Raw genomic sequence first — 25,825 nt, 5'->3', positions numbered from 1 at the left:
GTCCCGGGGAGAGACCGACGCGCTGGGAGAGTCACACGCACTGTTCCTGTTGACACTGCTCCACCGTCGCCGAGGTCCTTGATTCCATTTTGCGTCGCAACGGCGGCCGAACGAAGGAATAATTATAGGATCGACGTGCCTTTGCAGAAAACAAGCAGAGATAATAATAATAATAATAATAATAATAATAATAATAATAATAATTAAGAAGAAAAAAAACACCAAAACAAAACAAGAAGATCAGCCACAACTCCACCATGGGCTGCCCCGTCCTGCGGAACGCGTTTGCTGCTTTGGTGCTGGTGCTGCTCTCCTCCAAAGGTAAGTTCTCTCCCACTGTGGAGGCTTCTGCGAGACGTGGGGCTGGAGGTGAATGTTAATTTGCTCAGGAATTTATGACGGAGGGTCTACCTGGCTCCTGCTCCTGCTGCTGCTGCTGCTGCTGCTGCTGCTTCTGCTGCTGCTGCTTCTGCTGCTCCTGCTTCTGCTGCTGCTGCAAGCCTCGCACCGGCTAGTGGCGTGTGCGTGCGGGCGCACCGTTGGATCATTATTATTATTGTTCTTGTTGTTATTATTATTACGCGCACGTGCGCACGGGCGCGCGTGTTGGTGCGCTCGAAGATGTGTATGCGCTGCATATGCCGCGAGCCGACCCGTGTGCTCCGGTGCGGGCTACGGGGGCTGCATGTTAACGTTGACTTGGAGAATCAGTGAGTCCCATCCACGCTTCGCACCGCGCATCATGCCGTGCATCCCATCCGTGATCCATCCACGCCTCCCATTCAATGCATCCTATCCATGCACCCCATCCGTGCATCCCATCCTTGCACCCCATCCGTGCATCCCATCCATGATCCATCCGTGGACCCCATCCATGCATCCCACCATGCATCCCATCCACGCACCCCATCTACTGCTCGTCTGGCCGGTCTGGTGACGTGACGTGAACGGTCTGGTTCGCACGAAGCAAAGAGCGCAGCGTGCGTGTGCACATGCTGTGTGCGCTGTTGTGACAGGCAGTGTGTGTTGTTCTTCTGTCTTGTAAACCAAGGTCGAACCAGGATGTGTGTGTGTGTGTGTGTGTGTGTGTGTGTGTGTGTGTGTGTGTGTGTGTGTGTGTGTGTGTGTGTGTGTGTGTGTGTTTGTGTGTGTGTGCGTCCGTGCGTGCGTGCGTGTGTGTGTGTGGGTGTACGTGTAGGCGGTGTCGTCTAGATAGGCACTGATGGAGGGGAGAGAGGAAGGGAGATATAGAAGCGAGAAGAATGGGTGAGGGGGAGAGGAGGGTGGGTGTAGTAGCAGTCCATCCATCCATCCTGTTCCACTCTTTCACCTGCAGCTCTTCTGCCCTGACTGCAAAGATGTACTCAAATGTCCCTGGAAGTCTTTGCAGCTTGAAACCTCTGATATTTGTGATTATTACAATAATAATATTAATAATAATAATCATAATAATAGAGCTGCAGACCACACTCACGTGAAGGTTATACATTGGGAGATTAAAAAACATATGAATGAACTTTTAGTTTCATTTCGTTCTGATATTTGATTAGAACGATTTGATTGAACTCAACACTTTGCAGATATTGTCTCCTTACGAGGGAATCTAATATCTTTCATGTGCCGCACGCACACTCACGCACGCACACTCACACTCACACAAACACGCACACACACACGCGCGCACACACACACACACACACAGGCACGCACACACACACACACACGCGCGCACACGCACGCACACCTGTCTCAATTAGTCTTCTCTCCGCCGCGTGGGAAATCAGTATATAAATAAATTACTCTGGTCCTTAATAACAATAATTGATGTGTCAGTGCAATAAGATGCAAGGTTAACTGGTTGTGGAGGCCGACAGGCTGCAGCCGCAGATCCCAGCTGGTCATGGCTGTCTTACCACGGCGAGCCTCCCCTCCGCAGCAGGCAGCGAGTAGGAGATCCGGCCCCTGCAGGACCCCCGACACCACGCCCCCCCCCAATCCATGCCAGCTCCCAGTGCGGCCTCCGGGGCTGGGAACCCCCGGCCCGCGGGGCCCGTCACGACCCTTCAATTATCGCCTCACGGCTCGGCCCACTGGGTGTTAAATGAAAATGTGATTTGACTCGTATATTTCATTCTGTTTTGAATAATGAATATTGAATTGTGGTACCGTATATCCCACCATCGTATTATGTCATTAATAATCTGTCCCCACACAGAAAAAAAGTCCCTCCCCTCACCCTCCACCCCTGCTCCAGCTACTAGATTTAGCACCTTGTCAGTAGCAAGAACTCTTGGAATTCGCAGTCGCTGAATGAGCAGATGGTGTTTGTGTTTGATGGTGTTGGGTGATTTATAGAGTGCGTGATGTACACTTCAACACAAGAGAAAAACGGACCCAGATACGACTGCACCGACACACGTCGTGTGTTTATTCAACTAGCCCCTCATCTCAGCCTCACAGAGCGTGACACCACCCCCGCCCAAGTTTTGGTGAAGTTTTAACCCCAAGGTCGCTCCAAGCCCGCCATTAGTCCCCCCTCGTCTTCCCACGGAGGCATGAATATAATATCAGGGTAGAACACGAGTGGTAAAAGGGCCCGGTCATCCCCTGTTAAATCATGCAGCAGGAGGACTCTTAGGAACACATCTCTGCATCTCATGCATATGAGTCGGACGGCGAGAGCGATCCCCCGCCCAAATCGCCCGTCACCACTCTCCGGCAAAGCACCCGCGCTGGCTGTCGCCGCTGGCTCTCTCCGCGTCCGTGCTGGATCCCGCCCGACGGAGGGACGGCTCCCGTTCGGCCGTCCGGGGAATGTCCTGTGGGTGACCGTCTCTCGCTCGGGGGCCTGGCAGTAAATGTGTCGGATTTTCCTCTTTACCTTCAGTGGCTTTGGATGGAAACTCGCTGTCACGTTCACAGGGGGTTGCCAGGGTGAGCAGCGTCACTTGAAGAAGCCCTTGTGACGTGATTGCCCGACACACACACACACACACACACACACACACACACACACACACACACACACACACACATACACACAAACACACACACACACACACACACACACACACACACACACACACACACACACACACACACACACAAAACACACACGCACGCGCACACACCCACACACACATCTGTAGTTTTGAAGTGGATTTAACGTGCATGACTGGACGGAACACTGGCAGGAAGTACTGCCGCTGCACAGGAAGTGATGCGGTTCACGTATCGCCAACGTCCACATTAGGATGTTGGTTTCCGCGTGAGCCGGCGAGTGCGAGCTCTGAGCTGCCGCCGCGACGATGAAAAATAATTATGAATCTCGTCTAAGAGCATGAAAGGCACCGGGGAACAATAACAAACGTCCTTCAAAGGGGTGGCAGGCGTCAGCGCTGCATTTGGCATTCGGCGCAGTTTCTGGCACACATCCCTTATCAAGCGATTCACATGCCGCGAAGCTCTGCTACCCACATAGTTTTACCAGTGAGGGCTAATTATGACTGAGGATACAAGCAGACTGCCCCCGCACCAAATTAAACAATTTCCACTTCTCACAAAGGATTTCTGTTATGACAGAAAGCACCGAGATCTGATTACGAGGTTAATGCCGTCATTGATTTTAAGGATTGAAATGAACAGCGGCGTCGCTCCTCCATAAGGAGCCTCCTTTAGATGTTATCTTTTATCTTTCCAGTAATACACAAGTGTTTAGAACATTTTTATTTATTTATTTTTTTTATGCTGCCAACTAAATAGAGGCTCGCGCGGGGCGCCGAGCCCCCCGCAGACGTGCGGCGTTGCCGCGGTGATCTCCCCGCGCCGGGCGGCCGGCGGACGTCACCGACGCCCGGACCAAACGGAGCGGCAGATGGGCCCCCCAGCCGCCACGCGCTCCATTACCCGAGGGGTCCGGCAACAGGAAGTGTAGGTGCCGCCGGCGCGGGCGACGACAGGCGGCGCCGCCGCGGGGCCAGCCGCGCCGCCTGTTTCAGCACCATACGGGGGCCAAGTGGGGGTCAGCGAATGTGGCCCCCCGATTTCCAAGCCTTGGCGTGGTGGCGGCGAGCGGGGAGTCGCCTGGGCCCCGCCAGCATCCACAGATGCCGCCCGCTCCCCTTTCTGGAGAGGAACCCGGCTTCCCCCGCCGTGCCGTCGTTCCTCGGGCTGGGCCGGCGTGCGCTCCGGAGGGAGTACGCAACTGTTTCCCGGTGGGGATTTTTTTTTCGAGGACCGAGCGTTGGCGGATCGAACCGTTTTTTTGAGGGAGCCGTCCTCGAGTGTTTTTTTGTTTTTTTTCCCCCTTTATTTTCCCTCACCATTGCGAGCCTTCGGATCTGCTGTGTCGGGCCCATCGGTGTGGAAAGGCGAAGCGTAGCCAACACCTGCTGTATTCATGGCACACACTGGGGGGAAGCTGAGTGCCGCTCAAGAAGAACAAATTGTGTTTTGACCCTGGGAAGGCAGGACTGGTGCTGCGATGGAAAATGAATAGACAGGATACCGAGGGTGGACTCCGAGTGGAAGGCTCACATCTAATGCCGGCCGGACGAGCCACCGAGAACCGATCCGTACCGTTGTGTTTGGACTCCACGCCGCGGAGGAGAGGGATTTCATTGCTACCGCGTGGAGGGAGGGCGGGGTGCCGGGGGCAAGGTCAAAGTCTGTCCGCGGCACGACATCCGAGGACAGGACTTTAGGGAGGGTCCTCGGTGGCCGCTGTCTGTTTGAGCGATCGGCGGCGGATTTGTCCGGCGACGGATTTGTTTGACGTTGTCGCGGCGGTCCGGGTTTGCGTACGCCCCATGCGCGGTCTCACCGGCTCCCCCCTGCTCTCGTCACCCAGACGGTTCCCTTCCCTCGGACGAACGGTCGAACCTCCGACCGGACCCGAAGGGTTTAATGCCTGGTATGCTCTGAGGGGAGGGGAGGGGAGGGGGCACGGGCATTAAAAGATAAATGGGACATATTTTATTCATCAACATACACTGGCTGTTCCTTTCTACAACCTCCAATTACCGGAAAGGCAGAGCTGAATAACTCCGGAGCCGCGGCCCCGTGACCCGCGGGCAGGATGCTGACCCGTGCATTACTTCGAGCCCGCAGTGATCACTCCGGAGCCGCGAGCGCCGCCTCATCGGGTCAAATCCCCGGTGGCTGGTTGGGTAGTGCTCCGGATGAGAGGGGGCTCCTACCCCACCCCCCTCCGCCCTTGAGATTTCCCCTGTCGGCTTTGATAAACACTTCGCCGGGCCTCGCTTTTTGGTTCGGGGCTCGGCAATTACATATAGTGTCAGCGCCGTAAATAATGATCACAAAAAAAAAAAAATGTTTGTAATTGCACTTATAATATATGGAGTTCAGTGTAATGGGAAGGAACAGAAGCGCTTTTCAACTCAGGACAGATATTTATACTGTGTTTAATTACTTTCCAGACACCACCCCCCCCCCCCCCCCACGCAACCCCCCACCCCCTCCGCCCTAGACCCGGTTGGTGCTGCCTCAGCTTCAGTTTCATCACGATGACGAGGAGGCAGCCTCACACCGTGATGGAAATGGAAGAAAAGAGCCCGTTTTATTTAAAACAGTAGAGAAGCATCGTTCAAGAGGCAGAGTTGAGTGGCTTTAGAAGAAGAAACGAGTGGTTCAGATCCAGCTGCCAAAATACAACACGCACACACGCACACATATATACACATTCAGGAATTATGCACGCATACATTTAATATAACACACACACCCAATATCTATATATAAATACAGAAACTGTACATTGAGGTTGAAAAAAATTAGATGCACGTAGACACACACACACACACATGACTCCAAATACACCAGAGTTTGAATACTTATTTTTCCTCTGTCGCCCGGAAGATGAATTAAAACAATGGTCCTGCAGAAGGTGGGAGCAGTAAATCAAAAACCGGAGCTCCGGAGCCGGGTGCAGCCAACCCCGGCTGTTGCAGGAGCAGACAAAGGATGCAGGTTAATCACGTTATATAGTCTATACTCTTTGAGTCGACCAACCGCTGGGACCACAAATCACCCGGTCACGTCACAACATTTAGTATTTACAGCAAATCCAATTAAATTAACCCACTAGAATCACTTTTTGTGACCAATACCGAGTGCCAAACATTAAGTGTTGGAGCACCGATGCGATCCATTAATTTTACCAAACAGCACAGACTTAGGCCGTTAGTTTGGGCACATTAGAACATAATGACTGATATATCATTCCATTATTTTTTTTTCTGCCCAAGGACATTTTTTTCCCGATCAGTGACTTTTCTGCAGTGTCAGAGAGATGTGAGATGTGGATCTTGGTGCATCGGTGATTTTTGCATCCGGGATATTGTCCCAGTCAATACTCATACAGAGATCAATATTCATTATTCGTCCCGATATCGTAGGACCGATTGGGAAAATTCAATAAGTATTTGGAGATGTCATTTTGCTGATTCGTCATATCTTCTGCTGTAGATCAAGCCATCGGGAGAGTGGATAATAGAAATACCCAAAGAGAGAGAGGGAGAGAGAGCGATAGAAAGGACCCCTCTGTTAATGAGCAGATGTTACACACTGGGTGGAGAAGCGGTATTTTTAGAAAGGCGTCACACGGTTATTATTTCCTCTCGTGTTTCCCGGTGACGGAGCCGTGGAAGCGCATTTCGGATTAGGGCGGCCCGCACGTCCTAGGGGAGCGCGGGGGCCGAGGTCCCGCTTCCCTCCCTGTCCTCATTACTGCAACACAAGGAGCACGGCAGCAAATCAATACCAGAGGCTCAGGCGGCAGCGTTGGCCAGGCCCGGTGATGGGACCCAGCCAGGCCCTGTGCTCGTGGAGGTGTGTGTGTGCGTGCGTGTGTGTGGAAGTGCGCGTGTGTGTGCAGAAAGGGTTAAAAAGGACAACATTCTTGAATACCCACCAGCGTCTGCTGCGTTAATAGAACATTGGGGTTGTGACCAACATTATGAGGACATTAGGAGTGGGCTCATAATGTCATCATTTTGTCCTCATAATATGGTGTCCTCATCTTCCCAAAAGGCTTTAATGCTGTTTCAAAATTTAAAAAAAGTGTGTGCGTTTGATGCGTTGGGACGCGTTGGGATGTGTTGTGTTTGATGCGTTGAGATGCGATGGGACACGTTGGGGTGCGTTGTGTTCGGTGTGTTGGGACGCGTTGGGATGCGTTAGGATGCGATGGGACGCGTTGGGATGTGTTGTGTTCGATGCGTTGGGACGCGTTGGGATGTGTTGGGATGCGTTGGGATGCGTTGCGTTCAATGCGTTGGGACGCGTTGGGATGTGTTGTGTTCGATGCGTTGGACGCGTTGGGATGCGTTGTGTTCGATGCGTTGGACGCGTTGGGATGCGTTGGGACGCGTTGGGATGCGATGGGACGCGTTGCGTTCAATGCGTTGGACGCGTTGGGATGCGTTGGGCCGCGTTGGGATGCGTTGGGATGCGATGGGACGCGTTGCGTTCAATGCGTTGGGACGCGTTGGGATGCGTTGTGTTTGATGCGTTGGACGCGTTGGGATGCGTTGTGTTCGAAGCGTTGAGATGCGATGGGACACGTTGGGGTGCGTTGTGTTCGGTGTGTTGGGACGCGTTGGGATGCGTTAGGATGCGATGGGACGCGTTGGGATGTGTTGTGTTCGATGCGTTGGGACGCGTTGGGATGCGTTGTGTTCGATGCGTTGAGATGCGATGGGACACGTTGGGGTGCGTTGTGTTCGATGCGTTGAGATGCGATGGGACACGTTGGGGTGCGTTGTGTTCGGTGTGTTGGGACGCGTTGGGATGCGTTAGGATGTGATGGGACGCGTTGGGATGTGTTGTGTTCGATGCGTTGGGACGCGTTGGGATGTGTTGGGATGCGATGGGACGCGTTGCGTTCAATGCGTTGGGACGCGTTGGGATGCGTTGTGTTCGATGCGTTGGACGCGTTGGGATGCGTTGGACGCGTTGGGATGCGTTGTGTTCGATGCGTTGGGACGCGTTGGGATGCGTTGGGATGCGATGGGACGCGTTGCGTTCAATGCGTTGGGACGCGTTGGGATGCGTTGTGTTCGATGCGTTGGACGCGTTGGGATGCGTTGTGTTCGATGCGTTGGACGCGTTGGGATGCGTTGGGACGCGTTGGGATGCGTTGGGATGCGATGGGACGCGTTGCGTTCAATGCGTTGGGACGCGTTGGGATGCGTTGTGTTCGATGCGTTCGACACGTTGGGATGCGTTGGGACACGTTGGGATGCGTTGGGATGCGATGGGACGCGTTGCGTTCAATGCGTTGGGACGCGTTGGGATGCGTTGTGTTCGATGCGTTGGACGCGTTGGGATGCGTTGTGTTCGATGCGTTGGACGCGTTGGGATGCGTTGTGTTCGATGCGTTGGGACGCGTTGGGATGCGTTGTGTTCGATGCGTTGGACGCGTTGGGATGCGTTGTGTTTGATGCGTTGGGACGCGTTGGGATGCGTTGTGTTCGATGCGTTGGACGCGTTGGGATGCGTTGTGTTCGATGCGTTGGGACGCGTTGGGATGCGTTGGGATGCGTTGTGTTCGATGCGTTGGACGCGTTGGTGCCGTTGGGATGCAATGGGACAGTTGCGTTCAATGCGTTGGGACGCGTTGGGATGCAATGCCTTGCGATACTTTGCATTGCGTTGGGATGTGTTGGGATGCGTTTGGATGCGATGGGAAGCGATGGGAAGCGTTGCGTTGGGATGCGATGGGATGCGATGGGACGCGTTGCGTTGGGATGCCATGGGATGCGTTGCCTTGCGATGCTTTGTGTTGTGTTGGGATGTTTTTGGATGCAACGCGTTGCATTGCAAAGGTTGAGTTGCGATGCTTAAGGTTGAGTTGCATTGCATTGAGTTGCGATGCGATGTGTGGTGTTGCGTTGTGATATGTTTCTTTGTTTTTCCCTTTCAAAGTTGCCTTCCACTGTTCCTCCACCGGTGTTTACACAGGTAGAAGTGGCGGCCGCAAACAAATGCTTAAAAATGGCTTTGTGTTGTGGATTTTTCACCTCCTTTGGCCGCCGCCACTGACATCTTCAGCCAGAGGTGTTTGTTGGGAATGAAGGGAGGGAGAGAGAGAGAGAGAGAGAGAGAGAGAGAGAGAGAGAGAAATCAACAAAACTGAGGAAAACAGATCAATACATATTTCAGCAGCTGCTCCCTTCACAGAGAGAGAAAGAGAGCGAGAGATAGAGTTAAAAAGAAATGGGATGGATGCATGGATGGATGTATGGATGGATGTATGGATGATGAATGGATGGATGAATGGACAGATGAGAGCGAGAACAGGGTAATTGTGTTTCTAGGAAAAAGAGAGAGACAGCGAGAACCAGATAGACAGTGTGAACTGAGATATCTGTGTCCCAGAGTTTTCTATTTAATAGACAGAATGAGGGAGGGAGAGAGAGAGGGGTGGGAATGGGAACTAACGAGGCCACATGCAGCAATCTGCCTCCTGCGGGAACACAAGAGGAGGATGATGGACAGCGGCAGGATGTATGGACCGCAGAAGGAATCCCTTTCTCCGTCTCTCACTCCCTTCCGCCTGTGTCTCGACTCCATTCAAAGGCGGCTTCTATTAACATGGGAAACATACGTATACGCAGGCAAAAAGTGGAGGAAAGTGAAGGCTGTAAAAACTGGAACACAGAAATGTGCATGGATGATAATGTATGGAAACACGATGCTGTGTGACAGTGCACGGACTGGGATTGTTGTACCAGGAGAGACAAACAGAGACACATAAAGATGACCTCAAATTCCAACAGAAAAATGCAAATGCTGCGGTCAAAGTAAAAATAAAACACCAATAAAATGATAATAAATAAATACATTTATTTATTTATTTTCTTACCTATCTATCTATCCATCTATCTATCTATCTATCTATCTATCTATCTATCTATCTATCTATCTATCTATCTATCTATCTATCTATCTATCTATCTATCTATCTATCTATCTATCTATCTATCTATCTATCTATCTATCTATCTATCCATCTATCTATCTATCTATCTATCTATCTATCTATCTATCTATCTATCTATCTATCCATCTATCCATCTATCTAACTATCTATCTATCTATCCATCTGTCTATCTATCTATCTATCTATCTATCTATCTATCTATCTATCTATCTATCTGTCTATCTGTCTATCTATCTATCTATCCATCTATCTATCTATCTATCTATCTATCTATCTATCTGTTTGTTTGCTTGTTTGTTTGTTTGTTTGTATGTTTGTTTATTTATTACAGATAAGTAAAGGAAAAATTATTATTCTTCAAGTATTTTCTACAATTTTTTTAGGTGGGGGTGGGGTGAAGGGCCTACGAGTGGCCTTAGGTGGGGGGGGGGTCCTGGGTTTCTTTAAAACAGACACTTATCTAAAACCGACTTGTCAACATGTACTTTTCTGTCTGTCAAATGAACAAAGAATATTTTCAACAACAACAAAAAATTCACGTAAAAATGAGAACAGATTTTTTTAAACATTGCTGTTAAAAAAACGCGTTACAGATACTGTATGTACTTGATCCATATACATTATACTGTACATACAATACAAGTAAGGATAAGCTGAAATGTGAACAGTCTCTCTCTGTCTCTCTGCCTCTCTCTCTCTCTCCGTCTCACTGTCTTTCTCTCTCTGTCTGATTTCTAATTCTAATTCCTGACCGTCGTTGCCGGGAGACGCTGCGGGTGTGTAGTTTGCGCTGTGAGCAGTTCTAAATGATAATGAGTCGGTTGGTCGGCGGGTCGGGGCGGGGAGCGCTTTGCCGCGGAACGGACGAGGCCGACGCCCGTCCCGGCCGACCGCGACGCCAACCATCTGTCTGTCTGCCCGTCGTGCATGCCGTGGGTTCGATGCCACATGTCAGAACCAGAAAGAGTAGAAAGAGGAGGATGGAGAGGGAGCAGACAGGCTGCAGGGACGGAGAGAGGTGACGAGGACGTGATCGCAGGAGGACTTCTCAGACAGATGGTATGGAGGAGGAGGGGGAGGTGGAGGAGGAGGAGGAGGAGGAGGACGAAGATGACGGGCGGAGGGGGGCGGGGGTGAAGGAGGTGGATTGATTTCACAGACGGATGATTAGTTGGAATAACAAACCGGTCTGAGTGGGAGTGGGAGTGGTGGGGACGGTGTCGGGGTCACCCGCTGCGTGACGCTGCGGCGGGCGGCGACCGATGCTAATGTGATATTCAGCTCGTTAGGGAGTCACTCCAGTGCTAACAAGACGCTCCGGCGCCGTAATAAGTGTCCGGGAGCTTGTTTCCAGCCGGCGTGTACATAAACCATCATCTCTGGACGCCCCCTTCAGAATGTCAGCGCACACAGGAATCAAATACCGACACACTCTGTTTGTGTGTGTGTGCGTGTGTGTGTGTGTGTGTGTGCATGTGTGCGTGCGGATGCACGCACACATGCACACACACACACACACGCACACACTGTTCCAGCGGAGAGCATTATTATCACTGTAGGGGGAAGAGCGACGCGCCCCACCGGTGTACTCCTCGGATGCCGGATTCTAGCTGCAAACCATTCCAGTTGAGCTTTGCCTTTCAGTTCCTCGCCAAGCGGTGCAGCCCCGAGCGTTGCAGCCACACGCGTCTGAGCGTTTGCAGAGCTGCCAACCTGCACTCATTTTCTGTACCCACGGGCGATTATTGGTCAAAATACCCAGGTAGGAAGTGCCAGCTGAAACTACGCGAAGCAAGTCATTCTATCATGTATATATTGTTATTTGATGAAGGAAAACAATAAATCAATGCAAAACAATAGCGTACATTTATTGGGTATTTAAACTGCATCCCAGATTGGACCAGATGCTGCGACCTTGTGCTTGTGGTTCTGCAACGCCTCCCCTCCCTCTCCTCTCCTCCTCTCCAACATCCACCGACACGCAGCGCGCTGAGCGCAGCGGTGCTTTATTTTCCAGCGAGGTGGAACGCCGCCTTGCTCAACTCAAATGGGAAGTGGGGGCGTAATAATCAAGCACAAGAATGTGACCATAATGTTAACGTGTGCAACTTGACGCGCACCGGTCGATCCGTTGGTGTCCGGAAATCGGCCGGTTTTTCAGCCCCGATACCTCGGGCCCGACGCCGGCGTCATGTGACGCACTTTCGTCGTCGAGGCGCAGAAAAGAAAGTGTCGGCTGTTTGGAGGCGGCTCCGGGTCAACGAAGAACGTTGCATCAATTATTTATCCATCGCCCGACAATGTTCCTTAGGTTGCGCAGACTGCGTATCTATGGCTGTCACTGCGGCGGTGCGGCGGCCCTGGCTGCTCCCGGTGCACAAGCTCTGCGCCCGATGAAAGGTTCGGCTCTTTTTTGAGGCTCGGTTCTTGACGAATCATTCCGTTAAACGATTCGTTCCATTTGACTCAGTTGGTTTAGCGCGCGGTGAGCGAAGGAGGACTTCCAGTGAACGAGAGCGAGAAGAGTCGACCATTTATTATACTTTTTTTTTCTTTTTTACAGTGATTGCAATTTATTTTGGAAGGACAAGTACCATACCATTTCCATGTAAGTTATACGTACATGTTGTGTCCCACTATAACTCAGTGAGAGTTGCAGGTTGCATTATACTGAAGCTGGGTGACAGTCCCATATTCTGTTTTATTGGAACTCACTGTCCTTTCCAGGTTGTATTTTATCTCATCGGAACTCAGGGACAGTTTCATGTTCTATTATTGTTCCATAGTGAGTAATGAACAATAATAAACACTGAGTGTCCATATCAGTAATCTGCTTATTGTGGTCACTGAGAATGGCAGCGGTAGTCGGTATGTGCAGCTGTCCAATCAGATCAAACAATGTATTTGTCATGGACGTACTGCAGATATACCCAATGAGACCAAATGATAAGAAAATTAGATTTCTCCGATCACAGATGCAAACTCAAATCGACGGGACGACAATGTAAAGGATATTGAATAGTCAACGTTTTATTATGAACATAAAAATGAATGAAAATCAGAATCGGCCAATATCTGAATCGGCACGTCAGATTCTTTAAAAATTGGAATCGGCGCATCTCTAGTTGGTAAACATGTTCGGTAACTTAACGAGATGATGCATCTCAAGGGATATACCCTAATCAGATACATCTGTTTACATAGATAGCTGTAGTAGCTCGTATACAATGTGATTAGCCCTGTTACGAGGCGGCGACGGTGTGAATAACTGAGGGAGTAGTTTAGCTGCAGTAAACAACGTCACAGAGACTCCCTGTTACACTGTTGTGGAACTAAAAATATTTTCCCCAAGGTCAGCAGGTCGGCATTTGCAGCTAAATTTGCGGATTGTCAGATCACAAAACATAAAACACTCACAATTTTCTACTCACCTCACTCATCATGACTGTGATGTATATGCCCCTTATTTGGAATTACACCTCCCCTGATTAGGACGTATATGTTCTTAATTGGAGTTCCACCTTCCCTGACCTTGACGTATATGTTCTTAATTGGAGTTTCAGCTTCCCTGACTGTGTTGTATATGTCATTATTTGGAGTTCCACCATCCCTGACTGTTACATATATGTCCTTGTTTGGAGTTTCAGCTTCCCTTCCCTTCAATTCACTGTCTTTCACTACCCGGAAACTAGAGCTCGCAAAACTCTTTGAGTTTTCTCTAAATGTCAAGCAGTGAGTCTGAGAATGCACATAGCAACTGAGGGGTACAGTTTTGTTCATTTTACTGCAGAAAATTAAAAGTTAAAATTCCCATATGAGGCGAGCGTGTGGTATTGGTTCCAGCTGTGTAGGCGCCATTTGGGATTGCCTCCGAATAAAGTGTGCATATTAGCGGCACATCCGGACAGTAAAGACTAATTTAGGATTTGATTGTGACAGTCTCTAAGCAGGACTCTGGGGAAATGTTCTTTGGCACGAAAGATTGGGATTCTCCTCTCCGTTTCCTCCAAGTTCTCAAGGAGTGGCTGCATTCTAGTTAAACTGGAGTCTTGGGGTTTTTTTTTCATCCTTTGCAACATTTTTACTTTGGTATTCAAAATTTTGAATGATGTTTTAATGCGATGCATGGTTTGCAGGGTTGGGCGTCGTTAGCACGTTCGGTTCTGGAGTGATTCGCCCTCCTGTCAATCGGCAGAATGTTTCCATGCGGGGTTTGACGGTTTCCCTACACAGAGCTGCTTTTCACCAAAACGCTGAAGTGATCTTCCATGTTCAGAGCGGCTGAATACAGTGTACGAATGAAACTCAGACTTTCACTCTGACTTGATTTCTAAACTGTGCCTTAGTCAAGGTTAGTGGTTATTTAATTTGTCTTATCCGTCTGATTTGTGCCATTTTACTTGCACAGTATCCTCCAGCTTGCAAGTACGAGGTCAGAACCGCAATAATAATTACATTTTTATTTTTGGTCTTTCAAGGATGCCGTCTGCTTTTGATCAAGGTTTGAATTTAAAATATTTTTCTCTGTTTTTCTGAATGACCCGGTTAGTTTTTTCACGTGCTTCTCCTGTTCAACCGGCCGCTAATTGAATGAAAACACCATTTATACACAGGAACATGTTTTCAAACGAATTATTCACAGGAGAAGTTTGTAAAAAAAGAAAAAAAAAAAAAGGTTTTGTCACAACAAACAGAGCAGACTATTCCCCATCACGAGGGCTCTGACCTCTTCCCTGTGACCTTCATCTGGCCAGCACACCTCACATTCCATTAAGAAATAATGAAAGTGCCTGAAAAGGGCAATTAGCTGCTTAATGTCGGGCAGCAGGACTGTAATACAACATGTTTTTTGCTGACGAGTCCATACGTATGCCTGGCAGCGTGATAACAATGGAGAGAGACGTCCGTCAAAATCACGTTTAATGGAACCTTCGATTCTGCTGCAGCAGAGTAAATAATGCAGCAAACGAGAGGTATTTTGAAGGTGTTTGGAGCTGGAATAGCCAAGTGACAGATTGATTGATGAGGCCATGAGCCTATCACAGTAAAAGGCTAAATATGACAGAAGAGAGGCAACAGCGGGAGCAGATATCTGACGATACCTCAGTCAAAACATAGAAGTCGATAAAGGATGATTTACAACCATCAAAGGGTTAAATCTGACAATGTCTTAACTATAAACAATAGATGATACCGTTGAAATGTTTTCTCTTATAGCTGGGTAGACAGACAGACAGACAGACAGACAGACAGGCAGACAGACAGACAGAAAGACAGGCAGACAAACAGACAGACAGGTAGAAAGACGAATGGAGGGACAGACAGACAGACAAGATATATGGATACTTTTCATCCCTGGAGGGAAATTGAGGTGTCACAGCAGCTCTCATTAAAGAGGCAATGAGGATCGAATAAATCAAATAAAAACAGCAATATACATCTTAAAACCAACAAAATAAACAATAACAATAAAATAATCCAAAAAATAAACACGAAACATTTGCAGATAGACAGGGTACCTTAAAAATTAACAATAAACAATAAAAAAGTGGCAATATACAATAAGCCTTAAAACATACTGAAAATTATACACCTAAAATGAGGAAAGATATTCTTAAAATGTGGGTACATCGACTGGATTTATCTGGGTTTGTGTTATTTTTGGGTAATTTTGGTGGCTGTAATCACAATCGATCGCTGCTGCATCAGATGTGATGAATGCCGCGTCGCAGGTGTTTTCTCATTGATGCCCCCGGGGATCCGTCACGATCAAAGCGCATCGACGTCTTGCTTCTATTTTCCCCTCTGTTTTTTCTATTCTTACGCGAGAGAGACAGATCGCGAAGGGCAGCGCAGAACGTTGTTTCAGCGTGGCATCGCATTTCAATTCTGCCCACCGAGGTTTTTCTGAGGATTCAGAAAAACAAATAAATAAATAACTGGAGGGAATTTTGCAGCCTATTGATCATTTGATTTCACTGGACTGGTTTGTGTGGCAGATTAATGTGAAGAGTTATGATGATGAGAGGAGGCCGCCTGAGGGTTCAATTATTCCAGACAATTAGGGCAGTGTACGTATGTATGTACGTAATGGATTGCTCTTGATTAGAGCGTGTTTTGTCACTGTCGTGTAGAAAACCCCCACTGTGGTTCTATAACGAACAGGCAGCATTTGAGGAAAGTTGAATTCACAGATAAGACTTTTATTAAAAAAGAACCAGTCTGAGCGTGGTCTGGAGATGCTCTCCAAAGTGTTGACTCCTCCTTGTCTCCATATTATTTTTCCTTTGAATTTTTCACTCCTATTTTTCTGACCTCACGTCCCACCGGATTAAGGCCATCACTTCTAGGTTCAAAATATTTTTGTGGAATCCGAGTCGATCACCGAGAGGGGCTCCAGGTCACTCAAAGTGACCCCCACCCCTCCAGCTTCTAAGAGGCCTCTCTGTTGAGACATTCTTTCACTCTTATTTATATTGTCTTAAGACGTTGCTCATATCATGTCTATATATGTTATATTTTGTATTCATGCAAATATATATTTAATGATGTTGATTTAATACCACAAACCCCTGCATTCCTTTTCTATAGGTGATTGATGGCGGGGCCTAGGAGGTCCTCCACATCTGCTTCTAATTGTTAATTCAGTGCAAAGGCATGTTTACTATCCATTGATTCCCATAAAATAAGCTTAAAATTATACTACATCATTCTGTGTGATGTCGGCTCTGAATAGTATATAACACTTTACGCTGGTTTTAATCCCGCGTTTCCTGCTTCGTCGCGGTACAATCTGCTAATATACGTAAATGTCCATTGTCAGCAGTTTGATAATGCAGCTTTTAAAGTACCGTGGTCTTTCTCCTTCTTTACACAGATGAAATATTAATGAGAGCAGATAGTCTTTTCCATGAGCGCACTGTGCCAGCCCGAAAAGTAGAAAAAAAAAAAGAAAGTCGCTCTCTCGTAAATTTTTCAGAGACTTTTAGGAATACACGTTACAATCACCGCGTCTTGGAGAGGGTAAAAAAAAAACGCACGCTGAGGCACATTTGCACACGGGGGGGGGGGGGGGCGCAGCATCGCCGCAGCATCCTGAAACCAGTACATCACGCAGTAATTTAAACCCCGTCCGAGTCGCCTGTTCTGAGTCGCGTCGAGCACTTCCTGCTCACACGCTCGCAGACACTCCGCTCCAAACACGTCACGCCATCTGTTTGCCCTCTTCGAACCACTGCACTCCAACGCCCTCGGGGATGTGGCTGCTTACTGAGATGTGCCATCAAAGAGGTGACCCGCCCCGCCCCCCGCCCCCATCCCCGCCCCCGCCAACAGCGTCCATCTCCTCACCCCCCGGCACGCCGCGTCTCCGCGACCTCGTAACGAGAGCCTCCAAACGAACACTCTCCCGTCACGGGAACGCGTTTGAGGTTAATGGGACCGACACGAATATTAATAACCCAATTAGTGCCTCGCCGGGATCGGCGTCCGTTTGAAGATGGGGAGGCCGCGGAGGCGGCGGAGCCGAGTGCCGCAGCGACCGACGCCCGCTGATCGTCTCCCGCATCCTGAGTTACGTGCAACCTCACTCAGCCGAACCAAGATTTACATTTCAGACGGCTGGCAGGTGGAGAGATGGGCCTAATGCCAGGGGAGGCTTTTATTTTATGAACCAAATACAGTATATTAACTCGGGTCCAGTCATTTTATCTCGGATAATGATGCTTGAAACCTTTCCGCTCAATATATATATTTTTAAGTTTATCCCTGTTTTGTGCTCACCCCTCGTGTAGTCTGTAGGTAAGATCTACTGTCGCCTTTTCAATGTAAGTACAGTAATAGGGGACAAATCCACAATTTGCGTCCCACATTTTCCATTGCTCCATTGAACAGCGAATTTGGCAATAAAATCTATTGCAATTATTTTAAATAACAATTTGAATTTGCAAATTCACACTGCCGTGGCCTCACGTGGCTTTACCTGAAACGTGCAATGAGTTTTTGCACTGAACACAGATTTTGGATTTGTCCCCATTACCTGCACCAAATTCGTCCCCATGACTTTGCATTGAACGCCTGACGGAGGGATGGAGCGTCCAGTTTGGAGAGAAGGCTGAAACCCGCCCACGGTATTTTTTTCAAATATAAACCGGTAGTGAAATAAAAAACGGTCCTCTAATAAATGCCGGGGTCATGATCATCAAGAACAACTGAAGCCTGCCTCGAATATAGACGAAAAAGGATGGATAAACTCTGTATATATAGTATACGGTGTATACCCACTAAGAATCCAGGATTTCCGTATGCCCACTTCAAAATGCGTATAGTTTTGTGATGGAACTTTCACTTCAGTGATTTTGTTTTATAAATACCGGGTACAGTATAACTGCAAAGAAATACGTTTTGCAGGGAACGTTGCAGTTGAGCCCTCTCAGGATTTTGCATAGCACCGGTGCAGACCCTCCAAGGATTTCCTTACAATTTTACATTTTCATTGAGCACCTCAAAATATCAAAATAACTCCTATGAGACAATTAATTAAAGTTTAAATTTATTAAGTTAAAATTTATTTAAGACTGATAATGTATATGTAACGGTAATGACAGGCCCGCCCACAGAAATGTGTGGGCCCCTGAAAAGGTCCAGCGGGAGGGGGGTGACTCACCTCAGTCACCTCATTAAGCACGGTGCTTTTATGGTTTCATTCAATTGGGCAACAGATTAAAATGAATTAAAAAAAATCAACAATAAAAACAGCAAATAAAAACATTATTTGCTGTATTTACTTTATTTGACACTCAGATTGCGGAGCGGAGATCGAATGGGTCCTCCCGAAATGCCCCCCAATGGCCCCCCTAGCGGCTGGGCCTCAGAAAGCTTTCCCCTTTTCCCCCCCTTATAGGTGGCCCTGCGTAATGGAGCGAGGGAGCCATCTCCGCTCCGCCGAGCCGGCCCTAGGAAGGCATAGCTTCTGACAAAATGACCGCCTTACCCCTCTCCTTCCTCCCCTCCTTCCTCTCCTCCTTCACCCATTTGGTGGCACAGGAGCAGAAAGCCCTCAAAAACGAATGACACTGTTCACTGCGAGTGAACTATGTCCGACCAAGATTCAAGATTCAAGAGGTTTGTTCGTCACATACATATACATACTTTCATACATATATGCAGTGAAATGTCAATGCAACGCACCCGGTGATAACACACAATATGTCCTAGGAAAAATGTCTTTCCAATAGACCAACTAACTGATTCCTAAAATGTAATACAGTAAGTCGAATACTAGAATAAAATAAAAATATATAGAATAAAATAAAATGAAATAAAATAAAATGGAATAGATAAAGGGAATATGCTTATGTATATGGGATAGACAATTATGTATATACAGATATGTGCATTAAAGTGGCATGTGAACGAAGTGAGGTAGTGTTTGGGATAATACAGCACAGTATACAACAGTACGGTGCAGCAATACTGCATCAATGAACAACCCTGAACAGTGACACAGTATGCGGTACAGTATGCTACATACAGTACAGTAAGGTAGTGGAGCCCATGTGTGTGGCTCAGTAAGGACCCCTGGTGAGGTCAGCATTGCCAGTTCTTATGGTTTGCGGGAAAAAACTCCGTCTCAGTCTCTCTGTTCTCGCTGTGTGACTGCGGAGGCGCTTGCCCGACCGCAGCAGCTGGAACCACAGTACCAGTCGCCCTCTCACTTCCGCTTGGGTTGCGCCCTTTTCCACGAGGGCCCCCCGATCGGGCCCCTGGGTGGTGTGCACGGAGCGGGGACGGCGCCCGGCTCCGGCGTCCCAGGACACCGGCTGCCGCGGCACATGTTGCGGGAGGTAACCGGCGCTCTGCGGGGAAGGAGGAACTCACGGGAAGAATCTGCAGAACGCCATATGGGGGAGAGCGTCTGGCGGCTCGTGCCTCTTTATTTTTTGTGCGTGCTCTGCAGCAGGTTGGCTGCCATATTGATTTGATGCCTGCGTGGCTGAATCTCTAGACCATTCTCATTAAAAGCCTTTTCCCCACTTTCTAGGATTTCCCCCTTTTCCCGTCTTTAGAAAAAAAAACAATAAAAAAGAACCTCCTTCCTTTTAATAAAGCGGTCCCTCTATGGCGTGTAGTCTAATTATAAATGATCTAAAGCCTCTTTAATTTTTCTGTTCGACCCTGAAGCCGCTTGATCTTCCGCCGCCACGAGCGCTTTGATCCGCTGATTCGATTTCCTTTTCGGCGAATTTTCCACCAAATATGCTGCATACTCCGATGGTGGACTTCCACGGCTCTATCTTCACCGGAGGCCGGCGCTTTTTTGAGGCGGTTGCCAAGTTTGCAACCGTGCATCAGGTGCCGGATTCCAAGACTGACAACTGCTTTGGGGAGATCAATAGATCGACCGAGAGATCGATCGATGGCTGGTTAACAACGAGACCACACAAGATGGTTGAGAAAGTCCCAAATCTGGTTGCCTGGGGCAAATGGGTAAGGGCTTGATAATAACGGCCCCCAGCTGCTGCCGCCAGCATCCATATGCATCCATATGGATGAATGGTGGAAAAAAAGGCCAAATTGCCAGTGGCAAATGGTGGGGGTGGTGACGGGGGTCCGGGCTTGTTGTAAATCATGGGGGATCAGCCCTGAGGGGAGGAGAGGCTCCCTCCTGCTGCTTTCCACTCTCATCCTCCGGAGGAGCAGCAGGCGCCCGGTGCTCCGAACCCCGGCATCCCAGACCATGCGTCAGACACTTCCAGCGGGTCCGTACGGCGTCGGAGGGAGGACACCAACGCGCTCCGACCTCCCCCTTTTAGTCTCCGTCCCGTCCGTTTCCTCGCCCCCGCCCGAGGAACGATCCGCCGAGGATCCGTGACCAACCCGCAGAACGCTCCGACTCTATTCCGGGGCTCGCGGACACTGGAAACCCGCCGGGGGAACGGCCTCGCCCACGTCAAACAGACAGCCGCCGCTAAAAGATTCATGCGCGCCGACTTTGGGTCATTAAAGAATGATCCGGAGCAAAGCTTCTCTCTCCTTCTCTCTCTCTTACTGAAAATAAAGGAACCTTAAAAGTTAAAAAAAAAAAAAAAAAGTCTCTCTTTCTCTCTCTCTGTCTGTCTCTGTCTGTCTGTCTGTCTCTCTCTCTCTCTCTCTTTCTCTCTCTGTGTCTCCCTGTGCGACCATAATGAAATCCAATATTCATGAAATGGATTCTCCGCCCGCTCTCACCGCCGTCATCTGTTTGCAGGTGTATTTAGGGGCTGTTTGCACGGCCTCCTCCGGCTATCAGGGGTTAATGGCGTCCTTAAGGCACATTTCCAGCCCCCTCCCCAGTTAATTAGCGGGCGTTTGGCCGACGACCCCGGCTGTGTCGCTCCCTTGTTGGAAGCGCCGCGGCGCGAGCGCTCCCGCAGATTGGGGTCGCAGCAAACAGCGGTACGAAATCAAAGCGCACTTCAATCCGAAACCGCGTGGCCGTGCGAACCGCGCCGCCGCCTCGAGGGGCCCGGAGCCACGGAGCGAGGCCGCCACTTGGACACGTAAAGCAAGAGTTTATTTATTTGGCTGGTGTTGCTTTCCCTTTTTTTTTTTTTTTTTTGTTCTTGGTTTTTCAAAAGCTCACTTGAGTACATGAACGTTTGGCTCGCGGTATTAATTGGCTGCAAGTGGAAGCGCTCGGCTGCTACCTGTGATAATGGCGTCAGCGATTGAAAACAGGAATTATTTTAATGACTTTTCCGAGGGTAGAAACACAGAGAACCAAAAAAAAAAGAACTGAAAAAAAACAAAAAACAGTTTACTGGAGGGTTCATATCGCGAGTTGGAAAAATTAATTTATGTTCAAATGGTGTGAGTTTTTTTATTTTATTTTTTTTAACACAAACTGAGAATCCAGCGAAACTGGAAAACAGTAAAAACACATCGCACGTGCCTCCTTCTGCTGAACTGAATGGATTATATCTTCGACAATACCTGAAATAATCGGGAAGGGATCTGATCCTGACGAAGCGACTGTGAAACGATTAGTTTAGATATCAGCGAAGCCATCAGGGGCAATTTGAATCAGGTTGGATTAAAATGTATTTTTCAATTTTTTATTTTTTTTTTAATGTCACGCATCAAAGTCCCTCCACCACAGCATCTTGAACCCCCCCCCCACCTCACCTATCCCCTCCTCCGCCTCCTCCTTCTCTCCATCTTATCGACACCTCCGTCACCTCTCACAAATTCCCGCCGTCTCTTCTCCCCGAGGCACGACTTTTCGTATTTCGTTGTGTTTCTTTGTGTCTGTCTCGTCCGTTTGTGGTTTCTCTCTCTCTCTCTCTCTCTGTCTCTCTCTCTCTCCCTCTCTCTCTCTCTCTCTGTCTCTCTCTCTCTCTCTCACTCCATTTGGCAAGGTTTGCGCTGATCCCACTGTGTCGTTTTTTGTGAGTTCTTCACTTTTTCTGTCAGCACTTAACCTTTCTGAGCTTTCCCTCCATCCACTCTCTCTCTCCTCACTGTGTCATTAAACACCAACAGCTCTGCCACGAACTTTGGAGTGTGTGTGTGTGTGTGTGTGTGTGTGTGTGTGTGTGTGTGCGTGCGTGCGTGCGTGCGTGCGTGCGCACGCGTGTGTGTGCCTGATCTCCGTTTTCGGCACCCGAGACCCTGAACACTCAGTGGGGATTAAAAGGTCGAGGCCTTTGTCCTCCTCCCTCCTCCTCCTCTTCCTCGCGTACAGACACAGTAGGACCAGGAGTCCCCGGCCCCCCCCACATTACCTGTCCTCCATGCACAACCCACGTGCACGCACACGCACGCACACACGCACGTGCACATGCGGCTCTGTTAACAAGTGCTTTCTAATTAGATCTGAGCCCTGACAGTCACCGACACAGCAGCACTGGGGACGATCCATCAGAACCAGTAAAACTTCATCACCGCTGAATATTTTTTCACTATATTCCGCAGCAGAGAGATTTAATCCAACTCCTCAACAGCTCATTTGAATAGAGATTGAATCAATCAATTAATCATCAATCGATCAATCAATCAATGAATCAATACATTTTTGCAACCAATCTCGTCTTGGCCAAGCGTGCATTTGGAGTCTCCTGAAGTCCATCTACTGGGGACTCTGGACCTCTCCTAAATCCTGCTGGAGACAGGAGCAATTTACTCTGTTCAGAAAGTCCATAAAAATGCCTTCAAAGTAGGACCTGATTCGCTCCGAGAATCAGACTTGTCTGAGAGAACAAGCCCGCAACAGCTTTGTAACCTCTTCCCAAAATCACAATTGCCACGGGTTTCGGTAAAATCGGAAAAAGGCAGGGGGTTTATGAATAGCGACGCGAGGTGTGTGTGCGCACGAGGGGGTTGGGTGGGGATCCATGGGAGGGGAGCGAAATTACTTCTAACAGCAGGCGATGAGAAGTATTTTTTAGTATATACGGTGTCATTTCTGGGAAAATTTTCATAACTAGTAGAGGATTGTGGAGATGGGATGGTTTGAGCAGCCAAACCTGACCTGGATCTAGGTGATTGGGTTAGGGTGGCTGCATACCTGTTGCTTGCTGCTTGGGAAGCAACAGATTAAAAGCCCCTGTCTTGATCACAATCGCCTGGATCCAGGTCAGGTGTGGTCGCTCAACCATCCCGTCCACACAAGGATTTACCTGAATTAAGTAAGAATTAATCCCAAAGTCGCCGATCATAAGCGGACTTGGCCACGGTGCTGGTGGGGGCAGCTCGGACCGACTTTCCACTCCGAGAGCTTTTGGTGAATACAGGCCAAGATATTTGTACGCTATGCATTGAATAAGATGAAAGTCGACGGTCGCGGTGTCAGTGTCTCTGCATGTTTCTCTCCGGGCTGCCGGACCCTGACTGGGACCCCACAGATCTGGACGTATTGCCTGCGCGGAAAATACCGACTGGCCCTTCAGTAATGGCGTTAATTTGCATTGAAAGGCAAAAATCAAAACCTAAATAGATTTGATTCGTGAAACGGCACAAAAACAAGCTTGCATTAACATTTGAAGAATGCCGCTACTTGGTTTCAGTATTTGCTATTTGTTCATCCAGCGTTAAACCCTCAAACACGGCAAACTTTTGGTGCATCGGTACCTCCAATCAAATACTTGCTGTAACTGTTGAAATATGAGGAAATATCTATGTATATATATATATACCTAATTTAGAGGAATCTACCGTGCATCTATGTGTCAAAACAACGCCGGGAATCAAGGTCTTTTTCTTGATTGCGCGCGTTTTTTGACACGTTTGATAGTGCATCTCTGAAATGGAGGTTGGCGTCGGCTTCAGGGAAAAAGACTTCAATACTTTGAGGAGTGTAAAGCCTTTCAACACAGTGAAAACAGGTGAAGTTAGTGGGTGAAATGCAGCCGTGTCATCAAATAAAATTCAGAATATGTGAACTGCATTGAATTCCCCTCCTCTGCTCCTCCCTCTTGCATACCTCTACTCCCGCTCTGCTCGCCCTCTACTTTACCTCTCATCAGTGGTGTAGCGGGGCCTGGAGAAGTGGGTATACTCTTTATTTTTGCCCAAAAAAGTTTTTTTCTTTTAAGGGACCCGTCCAGCAAAGGATAAACGCCCAGCGTTATAAACAGTGACATGTCAGACCACTCTTGGATATTTAATACACCCAAAAATAGGCCGGTAGTATTTGAAAACTGCCGCTTAACTCCTGCTGCTTGACTTCAGGGAGTAAGGATCATTATGGAATTAACATCGGACACAGAAGAGCAATCAATCAATGGTGGTTCACAGACTACAGGGTAGGACAACTACATAATTAGCTGCTGTGAAGATAATCCCTTTAGTGGGTGTTTTTAAGGGAACATTCATGCGCGGGAACGTAGTTACTTTGAGGGGTGCTGCCGATTATATACATGCACACGCAGGGTAGCATGAATGCACGCGCTTACATATGTACTCTGAAAGCTGAAAAACTGTCCATCCCAAGATACAAACAAAATCCACTCCCTGTCAGCAACCAAGTGCACCGACGTGCCGTAAGCTCTAAGTCTGGGTAGGCAGCAAAACAAATAAAATAAATAAATAATAGCGGTAATAAAACAGCTGCAGGCAGCAATGCACGGGGTCCAAGTTGGTCACGAATAAAAGTTTTCCGAGTTCCCGTGGAACGCAGCATCGGCCCTCGCTGTCTCTCATCTCTTTTATTTTTTATTATTACCTTGTAATAAAATATTAAAAAATTAATCATATATATATTTATATATACAGTATATACAGTATGTCCAACCGCTTGCAATTCGTCACTTATTCATCCAGTTCTATATCCAGCAGCAAACAATCCACACTGACCCTACACTGGACCAGTAGTATTCTGATGCAGAGGTCTTCCCGACGACGGTCGACCAGCAGAGCCCGACCCGGGACCCGGGACCCGCACCGGCTTGGGGTCCCTGTTCAAGATTCAAGATTTTTATTTGTCACATACATATACATACTTCCATACATATATGCAGTGAAATGTAAAAAGGAAAAAAATACTAAAGAGTAAGAAAGTAACCGGAGCGCCGGCGCAGGCGACCGCTAGGGGCGGCGCCACTATCGCCCCTCTATTCTATTATCAGCTTGGACATGCAGCGGGTTGGTTCTGTAAAATCGATGGAAAAAATGGGTCCGGGTATTAATACATTTTTTGAATGGTTGGTTCAAATCGGATGGGTTCGGGTCTGGATTTTGGGACCCCTGAAGCCCTCTAGCCTCGTGTCGGTGCGCCGATAATAACCACGACAATCCAGTATGTATAGTATGTCACCCGCAGCCGCCGGTCCTTCTCGGCGTTCCACCTGGCTGGAAAAACCCAGCCCAACACTTAGAACTTTT

At 48.5% G+C, this 25,825-nt stretch overlaps 1 protein-coding gene across 1 annotated transcript in view; it reads left to right on the top strand.

The window, feature by feature from the left end:
- Positions 1 to 257: 257 nt before the first annotated feature.
- The window catches only part of iglon5 (IgLON family member 5), a gene marked incomplete at both ends in the record, with an annotated part of 153,188 nt that continues 127,620 nt past the window's right edge, over positions 258 to 25,825 (top strand). The window contains one exon of the mRNA XM_080005016.1: positions 258 to 321. Within this exon, the coding sequence (XP_079861142.1) occupies positions 258 to 321 (64 nt within the window). The remainder of the gene's footprint in view (positions 322 to 25,825) is intronic.

The sequence above is a fragment of the Zeus faber genome (genome assembly GCF_960531495.2).
Source record: "Zeus faber genome assembly, chromosome: 8".
NCBI lineage: Eukaryota > Metazoa > Chordata > Actinopteri > Zeiformes > Zeidae > Zeus > Zeus faber.
The sequence above is the reverse complement of the archived record's forward strand: the minus strand, read 5'-3'. Positions and strand labels throughout refer to the sequence as shown.